The 13,925-nt window shown below is 31.0% G+C and overlaps 1 protein-coding gene across 1 annotated transcript in view; it reads right to left on the reverse strand.

The window, feature by feature from the left end:
• Positions 1–13,925, reverse strand: part of LOC107447482 (uncharacterized) — an 84,481-nt gene that overhangs the window by 52,835 nt on the left and 17,721 nt on the right. Inside the window, exons 7-10 of the mRNA XM_071181641.1 lie at positions 10,602–10,782; positions 8,159–8,283; positions 6,134–6,280; positions 3,877–4,009 (exon numbers count right to left, since the gene is read on the reverse strand). Coding sequence (XP_071037742.1) covers positions 3,877–4,009; positions 6,134–6,280; positions 8,159–8,283; positions 10,602–10,782 — 586 coding nt within the window. The remainder of the gene's footprint in view (positions 1–3,876; positions 4,010–6,133; positions 6,281–8,158; positions 8,284–10,601; positions 10,783–13,925) is intronic.

Genomic DNA, 13,925 nt, shown 5'->3' on the forward strand with positions numbered 1-13,925 from the left:
TAAATTAAGCGTTAATAGCTTGTGTCATTTCTTCACTGAAAACTAATGATTCAATATTTAGAAAATTTAAAAAAAAAAAAGACCTGCTTGAAAAATGCAACATTGGTATTTAAATTGTTAAAATACTCACTGACCTGTTTTCAGATCAAATTACAGATATTTCAGATCAAAATATAAATTATGGTGATTAGGAATGCTTGATTTTTCCACGATAAATTTCAAAAAAAAAAAAAAAATAGTGAAATTATCAATCTTAATCATTTATAAAAACGATTTGCTTTGAGTTGTTTTATGGCAATTTCAAATTCACTCTACATTTCTTTTTAAACTTTAAAATAAAACTTAATAAATTTACTCGATTTTTTTGTTGTTCTTATCTTTCTTAAAACTAAAGTAGTCTATGTGTGTTATTTTTTGTATAATAATCTTTCATAAAACTTCAAAACTATACATACACCACTTTCAGTCACTTTTCCTACATAAGCAGGAGCTAGGAAACCGGAAAAATTAGCAATGCAGTTTGTAATGCCCATCAATGTGCCTGTAATATTTAAAAATTCATTTATTTAACATTTTTCTTACCAAAACTTTTCATAAAATGAAACAAAATTATAAAGCATAAAGAATAACAAATTTCCCTGTTTTAGAAAAATTTAATTTTACATATTTGATTCTGAGTTAAATAAATGCGAAGAAAAAATTATTTTTTCCCCTACAAAAAGTTATTTCAAGCTACATTGCTCAAAAAATAATCGGATCACCTTGAATAACGTTTGATCTAATAATCGAATCTTCAGGTTGTTGGACTCAAACTTAAGAGGCAGCCTCAAATAGGCTAATTTATTAGTTTAGACGTTATTTTAAATTACAGAAACAGATACAAAAATGTACTTTCTCTGAATAATCATACTTTTTTCAAAGTATTCAAATTTCTGACCCCCAAAGTAAAAGGGGTTTCCGCAATCTGGGAAATTCAGTTTGGTCAGGAGAGCTATCCAAAATTTGGATTTCGCAATGTAATTCTTATTTATTTATTTGTTTATTTTTTTGAGAATTTCATCATATTTAAAAAAATTTCTACGCGAATTCAAAATGTTTTGCGCGCAATTATAAAATTTGTTATTTCTTCGTAATACAGAATTCACAGTTTATCTACTGTTAGGTAACTTTAAGAACTTTTAGATTTTTCAAACTCCAGTTATCAAGTTTGAATATACTCAACAATATATACTCAACAATATATAGTATTCAAGATATATAGTTTGAATAACTCAACAATATATAGTATTCAAGTTTTAATTCACTCAACTTTTAAAGTACTGGAGTTATTTGACTGATGCTAATACATGCGGCAACACTTTCCTAAATGATATTAGAAAATGTTTTTGCCATTTTGTTGCCTTTCAAAATGTTGACGACTTCCCGGTTTAAAATTTTAAATGATTTTACATTTTCAGAAACTGCAATCTTTCTGAAAAGTTTTGCTTTTGTTATAGAGGATGCAGCGACCAATACATTCACCTACCATGCAGTTCATAAGACTGTTCTATATTCAGTCGCGCTGCAACAAGTATAGATTGAAAAATAATCTACGCAGGGCATTATCAAATTCTAACACAGACATTTAATGAATGACGTCTTGACGATTTTTAATTTTTACCTGAGAATTCAGGGCTCATATCGACGTGAGTGACATTGAATCCAGAATACATGAATCCATTGACTCCCAGGGCCACAGTGAGTAAAAAGAGTATTGGTAGTGGATCACAGCCAAAAAATATAATTGATAGCAGGCAGATAGAAGCACCAAAGAACGCTATGAAATAGAAGGAAAAATATCAACATGAGTTTCACTGCTGAAAATTTTTATAATTTGAAGCTTATAGTTCAAAGTTTATGTTTTAAAGTTTATAATTTAAGGTTCATAGTTCAAGGTTTAAAGTTTAAAGTTTATAGTATAAAGTCATAGTTTAAAGTTTATAGTTAGAACGTAAAAGAGAACAAAAAATTTTAGTATTCATTTCCAATATTTCTAGTAGAAGTCAAAATCAAGTCTGTCAAACGTTAAAAAATCTTTGGAAATGAATTCATTATTTATTGATTGAATACAATTACTTTTTGATATCACTAGGAAGCTCCGTCCCCTGCCAATACCTCCTAGAAAAGAGAAGGCCTTAGCACGGGTTACCATAAACAAGAAATTTGATCCTTTAGTAGCCCAAACGTAATGACATCTTTCGTATTTTCCACCACTGCGCAACTTAGTAGCACAAACGTAGTGACATATTTCTTCTTTTTCATCGACTGCGCAGTTTATGTTCGTCCGTGCTGAGGCCTTCGTTCTTCTAGGAGGAGAACTTTGCCCCTGCTCGCTTCGCATACCAACCGCCATAATTCTCTAGATTGTTTTTTTATCAGTTAGAAGTCAATCCGCAATAACAAAGAACATTTTGTTAACAGAACATGCATTTATTGTAGTCTTATGTAAGAACATTTTGCCAATGTGTTAATTGCAAATAATAAACACTTACGTGGTATTGAAAATTTATCATCTGTACTTAAAGAAAATTATAACATAAGAAATAAAAATTGTATGACGCAATCAGAAGAACTAAATGAGAAGTTATTTTGCTCGTAAACAACACCTATAACACCGCAAATAGAAAGCGGCATTAAGATTTCTTTTATTTTTAAAAGTTTCAGTATAAATGCTAAGACTCTGGTAACATCAAATCGCTTTCTCTCTAACTCTCTTTTGTTAATTTCGATATCAAGCTCACGCTCATAAAATAATGAGCTTGATTTATATGATCTCGATAAATTTTTATTAAATAATTAATAAGGAATAATTTTTTTTATGATGTTTAATACCAAAGAAAGGAACCAAGAAAATATTCACAACACTTGCACTTAGAAGTTCAATAACTTTCTAACAAATTATAATTATGAAAAAAAAGTAGCCATGTTAAACTCATACACCGAAATGTTATTGCAATACTGCGGTCTGTAGAGTGGCCCGCATGGTATTTTTTTACAAAAGTTTAACACTTATTAATTCTGGAACTAACAATCGAATATTTTTTTTTATTTCATCGTAAACGAGCAAAGTTTTGTACACTTCTTTGTTCTTTTAATTTGCTAAGTTTAATAGTTTTTGAGAAGCAGAACGTAACATATAATTGAATGCCCAAAACAGAGTTAGAAAAAATTAGAAGCGAAATTTTTTAAAGGACTATCTTTTCCTTTAGCTTCAACCGTTATTAGTAAGATAAAATTTCAATCCTGCCAATGAGGTGAACCAGGTTAGAATCCCAGCGATAGCTGGTCGATACGAATTCCGCACTCGAACCGACCACAGTGGTAGACGGATCATGGGTTAGAGTTCCCTTGCCTTCAGATTAACTGTGGGAGGTTTTCGTGGTTTTCCTCTCCATGTAGAGCTAATTAAGGTTAGTTCCATAAAAAATTCATTTACGAAGGTAAAATTCTCCCAATACTTAATCTAGGAGTTCCCTTGTCTTCTAGATTGGGTTCAAAATTGCAAGGCTATGGAGTTGAACATTAGCAGTCGGAAACCCAAAAATTGGGTTTGCTTTTCAGAACGGTTATAAAATAAATTAAAACCTCCTCCGTTTAAAATTTTAAAATTGAGCGTGTTTTTTTTAAATTACGGCTATTGTAGATATAAAATACTAAAATTGAGTGTGTTTTTTTAAATTATAGCTATTATTCTTCCAAAAAAAATTTAACCGCGTTTTTAATACAGTTGTTAAATTAAAAAATTAACTGTGTTTTTTAAAATTAAAATTTTTTTAAATTGTTGTTTGCAAAGAATAGGAATGTTTTACAGTAAAACATTGTTTGAATTAAACTTACCAACGGAGTTCATTATCTTCCGAATGAACGTAATTTTGTAGTATCCTTTCCTCCTCATGCTGTCAGCAAAGAAACTAGCAAGAACGCCTATCAATGCATGGGATACATAGGGAAGGGAAGATAAAATTCCATTCTGAAAATAAACAATAAATTATTGAAAAAAATCACCATATTTCGTTTTTAGTTCGATCATTAAATATAAGAAACTGAAACAAAACACATTATTTAAGCTTTACTACTTTATGTTACCGTATGACAGTCAGGAGGAACTTAACTGAAAATATTACAAAACCACTAGAAATATAAGGGGAGGTTTATAACCGTACCCAATTTTAGGTTAACGACTACTAATGTTCAACTCTGTTGCCTTGTAATTCTGAATCCAATCCAGTAGACAAGGTTACTCCTGGATCAAGTATAGGGACAAAATTTACCTTCGTGGAGTACTTTTAGTGGGAAATAACCCGAAAATTCGTTACATGAAGGGGAAAACTTCGAAAACCACCCTTGGTTAGCCTGATGGCAAGGGGACTCTAACCCATGATCCGTCTACTACTGAAGATGTTTAACGTCAGCACTGTTGATGGTGCGAGCCGGGTGCGGAAGCTATCGCTGCGACCGATTCGCCTGAATTGGTGGCATACGCCCTATTTTAAAAGTTTTGCAAATTGTTTATGATGGACAACAATTTAGGTGTTAATGTATATTTCCTTTGAAAGTTTTTTTTCAATACTGGTGTAGTCGTTTAAAGCATCCTCCATATGGTGGAGAGCTGGAGGTCGTGAGTTCGATCCTGTAAGTTGTTAAAACAACCGGCATGCTTACGGTACAAGATGTGCATTAATCTGTCTTAGATGAAAGTCCTCTCTTTGTTTGGGGATGTGGTGGAGGGTTCGGAGGAAGTGGTAACAGCTCGGGCTCTGTCCAGGTCATCTGATTATGTTAGGTCTAAATTATGGAAAATTTCTTACTATGGTCATCAAAAACTAGTAGCCTGGTAGCTGGGTGATGTATGTTCATCCTAATAGGCGTTAGTTTTATAATTCTATGAAATATCATTGAGCCCAAATATATTTTTACAACTTTGATTTTCCAAGATATACGACGCAATTCATGTGAAGAAAATTTTTATTTTACCATAGTATTTTCATCAAATATTTTAGAAAATTTTCAATGCCTATAATATTTAAATTGTTATTATGAACTGGTGAAATGTTTTAATGGATCCATTATGGGCTACTTTTCACTACTTCTCTGTATCAGAATTAATTTATTTGTTTAATTTTGAAGTCTTTTTAAATTCCTTGCCAAGGATTTAAGTTACGAAAAGAAATAGTTAAAGTTAAATTGCGGGTTTGCTCAATACAAAGTTGGTTTACAAGCCATTGTCAAGTTGAACAGTCAGCTCAAATTAGAGATCCAATCTTGCCGTAACCCTGGCAGTATTGAATCCGCTAACTTCCAGTCTACATAGCTTCTGACTACTTGGAGAAACAGCTCATTTAATGAAGCCTCCTCATCAGAGAAATTATTAATTCAGTCAAAATAAATATAGTAACATACGGTGGTAACATGTGGAGGGAAACATTCCATTAACCAAGAATCTAGCATGACTCTAATTTATGGATTCTAATAATTTATAATAGCATTTCATATGATTTAGTTATAATAGCGTAATAGCAGTGGAAGAAAATCTTTCCTTACAAAATGACTTCTCTGGTGAAATGATAAATGCAGGATCCCAACTTCTACGCTTTTTGGGAAAATTTCTCAATAGTAACTATTTGTTGCGATGTATGATTCTTTGTGAATTTAAGTACACTACATGTAAATGATTAAAAAGTTTATATTACACTACGCCATTTTGTTCCAGCTCTGTTTAATAATCATAGCATTCCCTTGAGTTGATACTTTACCCTCATCTACAATAAACAATTGGAAAAATTTGAGAAAGCTGCTTCTTTTTATTACAATTTATATCATTTCCCTAAGCAAGGAACTCGAGTTTTATATTCAACAACCAAAAAGTCAGTTGAAAACAATGTGTTACCACAAATTTTAAATAAGCTCACGATAAGGGTCCAAGTGCCCAGTTTCAAAAGTTTTCTAGGACTGGTATCAGCTCTGTTGTGGTAAGACTTTTAGAGAATGTTGTCTATCTTACCAAAAATTCTGAAAGCTAAACTTTTTTATGTTTTTTTGTCAAAAGAGTAGTAGTTGACAGCCCTGTAAATGTTATGAAAATGCATCCACTTACTTTCTTGATATTGAAATGCAGGACGTTTGCTAAATATGTTGGTAGTTCTGTTAGCATTGTATAGAATCCCCAGTTCTGACCGAAATGAGTGACGGCCAAAGCCCAAACCCTTGGTGATGTCAGAATTTCTTTCCAAGGAGTCGATCTCTAAAAGTAAATTATTAAAGATTATGAATAATTAGAGTAATCTCTTATTCCTCTGTTTAACGAATTGGAATTCTATAGAAAATAATGATATAAAATATGAAACTGAATATTTTGGAATGAATTATATATCATTAGGATATTTCAAAATTGCATTTAAAATATTGAATTATTTACTAAATTGATTTTATTATGATATATAGATATGATTTTATATTCATGATTGAAAGATTTAATATTATTAGCCATGCTTTTTGAATCATCAGTAAATTGGTGAGTTCAAATCGAATTCGATGTTTATCACATTGCCCACAATATTTTCTTCTTTCCAAATTATAAAAAGAAAAAGATTCATAAATTATTCGAGGGTTGTAAATTAAATAGTGGCAAGTTAACCTTGAAACTCACAAAAGGGAGCGCATGCGTAAATAGGGTATGGGTGCGGTGAGAAGGCGCTGTTGTCGATGTGTAGAGTGCAAAAAACAGTCGATTTGCTTAGAAGGGTAGTTGTTGCGTGGCGTTAAAGTGAGGAGTTTCGTTTCCATCCCTCTAAAGCATGTTGTAAAAAGGCTTAATGACGAAAAAAGACGAGATGCTTGAATCCATCGTGCTACTGTTCTATATGGTAAAGCATTTGCTCCAAAGGCTTCCACTAATCCTCGATAGCATTCTGTTGCATTTTTGCCACGGGNATATAGGAATAAATAAACCGGGCGGGATAAAGTGTATAATCATTTTAATATTTCCATTTCGTCTGCAAGACAAGATTATAATTCTGTTTTTATCCTATAACTCTTATAGTCCCAGAAGTTGAAACTTTATTTTGACTTAGGTCAGATTTGGAAAGATAGAAATAAAAATGTGAATTGCAATTACTATATGCAATGTTAAAGACTCAAGCTTTTAGGTCTAATTTTTGTTTTCTCGAAAGAAAATTTACAATCGTTATCAAGCTATGATGGGTTGGGAATTCTTTCGTTCAGCTATAGACACTCGTAGGGAAGAGGTTTAAGTCTTTTAGATCTTCTGCTGGAAAAAAATTATTATTGGTAGAGATTCAGATTGCATTAGATAATGGAATCCATGTAGTGTTATGTTTTTAAATGCCCTATGGGTTAAAAATAATGCCCTATTTTTAAGTAAATGAATTTTTTTGTGACAAACAATTTACACGAGCTGTTTTCGGGTGAATTTATTTAAAGAAATTAAAGAGTGTAACCTAAATGTGAAAAAATATCCTGTAACATTGATTTTGTAAAAATTTTATGTCAACTCATTGGACTCTTTGTAAAAATTCAAAATTTTGTAAAAAATACATTTCAAAAACGTTTTAACCATTATAAAATATTTTTACAATAACAAATAAGTTTAAAATTAATGAAAAGTATAATAAAGAATAAAAATATGTCAAATGAAATATTTGCAGAGAATATTATAAATGCAGTAGATTAATTGAATTATCCGGCTCTTTACAAACAAACGACACCATTTTATAATGCATTAGGTTAGTTGAAAAAACATCTATTATTTACTATTCCGTTTAACAATTCGTTTGGGCTTATTGGAGTTAGCTGAACAGAAAATGTATCACACATTGTTCAATCTACCTTATTTATTCCATCTAGTTTACAATAAGCACAGAGTAGTGAAGGTTTATAATAAACAGCCTTGTTTCAGGTTTATATAAGTCTAAACCAGTTCAGTTTGATTAAACAATTCTCTTTACAATTCCTGAAGGAATAAGGGCTGATTGTAATAAGCCAAAAAATATCAGAAAATAAATAACTTTTCTAATCAGCCTAGCGCATTGTATAATGACCATAACATTTGAAAATAACCGAATTTTTCAATTAGCTTTCTACCAGTCTCAAATATACTTACTCTTGTTCTTTCAGATTGGCCATCCCGTATGAGGCGTAACTCTTCTTTCGAAATTCTTGGATGATCTTCAGGTGAATCATAAGCAAGGAACACCCAGAAGACGCACCAAATGCATCCAAGAATGCCTGTGTCGTAAAAATAAAAATACATTTTTATTTTTTTAAACATAATATAAAATTGGGGTGGATTTCAATTTAATCGCCAATCACATTAGATTAAATCTAGGGAGAGGACTACTAGAAAATCTCTAGGGAACAAGAATTCTATAAACTTTTCTAGTAACGTTACTGTATTTAACTTAACCTATTAGTGTTAGTTTTACGGGTGATTTCCTTGTATACTTACTAATAAGCATTTAGTAACGTTACACGAAGATTACTTAAATATCTGTTAAAGTTAGAGAACTAGTTTCAAATATGCGAAAAAGAAAAAAAAACTTAGTCAGTTATATTTAATAAGCTAATTCCCGTTTTCAAAAAAGAATGAAATTGTTTAAACTCAACTTGAGTTCAATACACTTATGTTTGAGTTAAATACTTGTTGTGCGTTAAATCTTACTTAGTTGCAGATATTTAAGATGGTATTTGAATTATTTTCGCTCAGGCATGATTTGGTGAGTGACAATTGCTCGTAGAGACTGTTGAAAGTAGATTCTATTTATTTATTATTTAATTATGTGTGAGCTATAAGCTTGAATTTAAATCGTTTGATTTGACTTTCAAAATAAAACGATGTGGATTTCAGGTTGCTATGACGATATGATGGAACAACTTGTCTAAATAAAAGTGTTTGTTGAATATTTAATTTTCACTAGCGATTATGACTTCCAATAAAAAAGAATTAAAAGATCACCTTATTAGAAATGGCATTTCTGAAAAAGACTCTATTTTTCTTCTGGATAAGTAAATTTATTTTGAAAATATTATTATTTAATGTATATTATATTCACTTTATATTTAAATTAGATTTTTCTCAATGTTTTAAAATAAAATGCAAGTCATCTAAATTCTTTTTCAATAGGAATTTAATCAGATTAAAAGTATTAAATGTGGATGCTTGTGGAATATTAAAAAATCAGATTACGTGAGAGAATCTTAGTCAAAGTATGTGATAATATATTAGATCTGAAATTTTTTTTTTGACCTCATATTAAAAAATTAACTTTCAACTGAAATTTTTATATATTGCTTAGTTATATGTGTCTCGATGTTTTTTGATGTATTAATGTATTTTGGTAGAAGATATTTTTTGATAATTGATTTCGTATCATTGAGTAATTTTTTTTTCTCCATAAAAACTATTTTCGAAATAATTTATTGCTCATACAGTATATATTTACTGTTATTCATATTGCCGTCAATAAATAAAGTTGACTGCCTTTAACACTAGGTTTACGGACGTTTCTTGTATACATATCTCTTCAAACACGCGTCAATTTGACACATGAACGAATACATATAACAGCACTTTGCCAACTTGGTCCGGACCGCAAATATAAATTTTAAAGTGATAGTTTATCAATTGTGATTCTTGATTTAATAAATTAAATTTAGTAGATTTTTATCCACCACTGTTTCTAAATAATTCGTAGGCTTATACCATTCACCATTTCATATTTGCAAAATTTTCTTAGTAGTTATTTACCGTTTTTAAAATTATTTTGGCGTGTCCGGAGCAGTTGGCATCTCTGCACTTAGAAAGCAATGTAATTATATTCTATAGGAAAGAAATGAAAGTATGAGATATATATTTATGAAATATTCTAGTATTTAAATTTTCAATACTCGAACTAAGCAACTGAAACCTTCAAAATCGGACACTCTGACATCAATAGACATTCTGCGTTTGTTCTATCTATTATTATTTATCGGCAACAGTTGTTTATCGCTTGTTTCAATTCAGATAACGATATCGGATAAGGGATCGAAGTACTGTAGGTATATTCTCATTTATTATTGATGTGATGTTTGCATGTTTACTCAGAATTTTGTCTAAATTACAATCGCGTCAAATTGACTCATATCCATAGAGATAGGTATACCACAAGAGTATTTCAATGCTTTTTAAGAAAATGGACTTCTATATATATCAATGGATAAAAGTCATTACAAGAGATAAAATAAAAATGCCAGCGGGTTTTGTAATTTTTGTTATAAAATTCGAAATGCGTCAAAATGACCCGTTCCGTAAAACTAGTGTTAATTAATGAAAAATTACATTTGCAAGATTCATCCATTTAAATCTAGTTTATCATTGAAATTGCATTTGAAAGCTGTAAATCAAGGAACTTGTTTAATTTTTCATACATTTATGGTTCCAAATGTATATATATATATAGATAATGCTACAAAGAAATCCTTAGCATTCTAAATCAGCAATGTAGCACACTTATAGATAGATGACAGATGAATGGAGTACTGTATACGTAAGTATTGCTATTTACCATTGATATAAAAGACCCATCTCCATCCAAACTGGGGGCTGCCACTAAGTACACCGGATAAAATAAGAGCCATCACAGTTCCAATTGGACTCCCAGAAAAAATGAGTGTAGCCAATCGGCTTCTTTCGTTTTTCGGTACCCATCGTCCGATCATGACATTCATGGCAGGGAAGGTGACACCCTAAAATAAAAGCCTAATATACTACTTAATTTTTATATTGAAACCATGTAATAAAATCTGAAATTTTATATACAAAAAAGTAACATAAATTAATCTAAACCTCTAAATAACATCAAGTAAAGGAAATTCTCCTTCGAATTTAAATTTGGCCCAAAAAACGGTAAAATATATTTTATGCTATCCATGAACTTTCTATTCTGAGTATAGTTTAAAATGCACGTTTCAGAAATTTTGAATACACTTTTGAAAAATGGACATAGCATAAAATGAGTACTTGAAAAAAATGGACGTTGCTTGAGATGTGCGTTGGAAAAAAAATAGATATGACACAAAATGCCTGATTAAGAAAATGATTTTGCACATTTTGATATGCGTGTATGAAAAAATGGAAATAGCACAAAGATAAAGTAGCTTCACTCTTTTCCTTGCGATCTTTGTGCTACTTTCGATTTTGATTTTCTTCCGCCGATCACATGGTTAAACAGTCTCCTTTTTGTTAACTAGTTTAACCCCTCGAGGACGGGTAATTCAGAAAAGCATTCGTACAAAATCAGAATCAGAATGTAATTAAATTAAAAACGGTAACTTAAATGTAGTCGTTTCTAATTTGACAGACTTACTTTGCTTTTACTTTAATTACTGTTAGTTTAATCATATATATAATCAATGTTAATTCAAAGTATAACTAAATAGTTTTATTTTGAACAAAGTAATGGTGAATTAAATAAATCAAACAATTATAACTCCGTCCACAAATAAACTGCTAAAGAATTACTTTGATTACCAGTTTTATCTTTTTACCTTGGTTGATATGGTTTTATGCTGGCACGTATTTGCGACTGTCGGCGCGAAATGGTTGATGAGCATTTAAAAAAGTTGGCATAACTGAATACGGAAAAGATGAAGAAAAAAAATGCAGTTAATTAAATACACTTGTTTTTTTAAGAATAACGTAGATAAGAGGTCGCCAAAGTGGTCTATATAGACCCCCAGGGGTCTATTTAACAACAGCGGGGGTCGATCTGAATCGGAAGGGTCGATTGTGGGTCGAAAATAAAACAGTTCTCAATACGCAAATCACACACATCTAATTAAGTATGTAAAATTTGTGAATTTTTTTGTAATTCACTCAATATCAGTTTCTTTATAAAACATAAATTAATAAACGTATATTAATTGGGGTGAAACAAGTATTCACGAACCACCGCGCAGTGGCACGAACTCAGCGAAGTTTATAAGGCATATGCATATGTGCGCTTGTCCAAATGTCACATGTGACGAGCATTGACGTTACAAATGCAAATATCATACGCAGTTTCAGCTATCTTTGCAAACTGTGTTGAATATTTGCAGTATCATTATTAAAGCTTTTATAGTTTGGGATAATTAGTTATTGTTTCGATAAAACCATTCGTTTGGTTTAGATATCAATTTTAATTATCAATGCACAAAAAAGAAGGTAAGCATTAATAATAGGGATTAGTACAGCTCGCGACAAAACTATAGAACACTTTGTATTTTTTTACGAAAATTACAAAACTGACCAATTTTGAACCCAATATAGCGAACCTTGCAAAAAAAAAACACCAGGCACACCCATCTCAATGATCAAGAAGCAGTAAATCTTTAGTTACTTTACTTATTCTATCTACTTATGCATAATTACTTATTATTTAATAATAAGGTATTTAAATTTCAATATTAATATATTTTTCATAAAACTATTGTTACACAATGTACTATTACTTTAATAAATGTTTAAAATCATAAAATAAATGTACAAACACAGTATCTAATAGAGTTTTATTTTAATTAACAGAAAATTACTTTTGTGGGGGTCGATGGAGATTTCGAAAAATTATATAGGGGTCGATGATCAAAAAAGTTTGGCGATCCCTGACGTAGATGTAGCGGCATATTTATATTTATATGCCTTTTATTAGAGAATGAAAAAAATCTTTTAACTTCCTCTTCTCATTTAGGTTGATTCAAATTTTGCATGAGTAAAACTGACAGCATTTTTAAAAGATGCAAGCCTAAAAAGCTTCATCATGCTGAAGCAATTAGTACAAGTTTTTTTATTTGTTCAAGCCAAGTAGTATTGCGTATAATTTTTATTCTTATCTCGCCCCGCCCTATTTTAGGGCATACGAGAGTTGATACATACACAAATCATACATTAAAAATACGTGAATCTCTAAAAGTTACATCAACAGTGAATATAAAAATCCGAATATCTAAAATAATGTTCAGTACAATTCTATAAAACAAGTCAAAACCAAATAAAATAATAAAGTAGTAATAAGGTTAAAAAAAAAACAACACAAAATCACCTAAAAACCAATAAATTTTAAAACTTTGCAGGAACATGCAAAACAGTGATAAAATATAGAAGTTAAAATTCGATAAAAAGGTTAAAAGGCAGAACAAGTTAAGAATTAAGACAATCAGTCAAAAGTTGATAAAAACAATGCTTGTTAAATTAAAAATTTAAAAAAACAATACAAGTTAAAACGTAGAGAAGTTTAAAATGAAATTAGATAGAAACACAAGACACCAGCAATAGTGTTCGCAGGCTCCGAGCATAGTTAAATGTGGTTCAGAATGCCCTCCAATGTTACCTTTATAATTTTTTTAACGATGCTTCTACAGACCAACTTAGCAAAGCATTGGTGCAAATTTTGTCCTGCAAAATGGTTTCCACGGAGTGTCTGGAAGTGTGGGCAGTTCATGATCAAGTGTTCGATTGTCTGATTGTCCCCACAGTAGGTACAATTTGGGTTTTTATTGAAAAGTCTATTTTGGTATTCTCCAAACACCCCGTGTCCAGCAAGTAATTGGTTTAGGTAAAAGTTGGCCTGTAGTCGTTTGGTGGAAGGGTCTTCAAAAAAAATATAGGTTTGTCGACCTCTCTCGGAGCTCTGCCATTCTGTTTTCCATCTATTTAGGTTGTTGGACTTGATGATTGTTTTGATCTGGGCCTTGGAACTTGGGACCTCTAAATTGATTTGGCTGAGACTGATGGCTTCCTTGGCTGCCTGATCCGCCTCCTCGTTGCCTAGGATACCAATGTGCGCCCTGACCCAGTTACATGTGATGTTTGGTCTCCATAGTTGTTTAGTATTTTCTGTCTCTTTGTTATT

Source organism: Parasteatoda tepidariorum, chromosome 6 (assembly GCF_043381705.1).
Source record: "Parasteatoda tepidariorum isolate YZ-2023 chromosome 6, CAS_Ptep_4.0, whole genome shotgun sequence".
Classification (NCBI taxonomy): domain Eukaryota; kingdom Metazoa; phylum Arthropoda; class Arachnida; order Araneae; family Theridiidae; genus Parasteatoda; species Parasteatoda tepidariorum.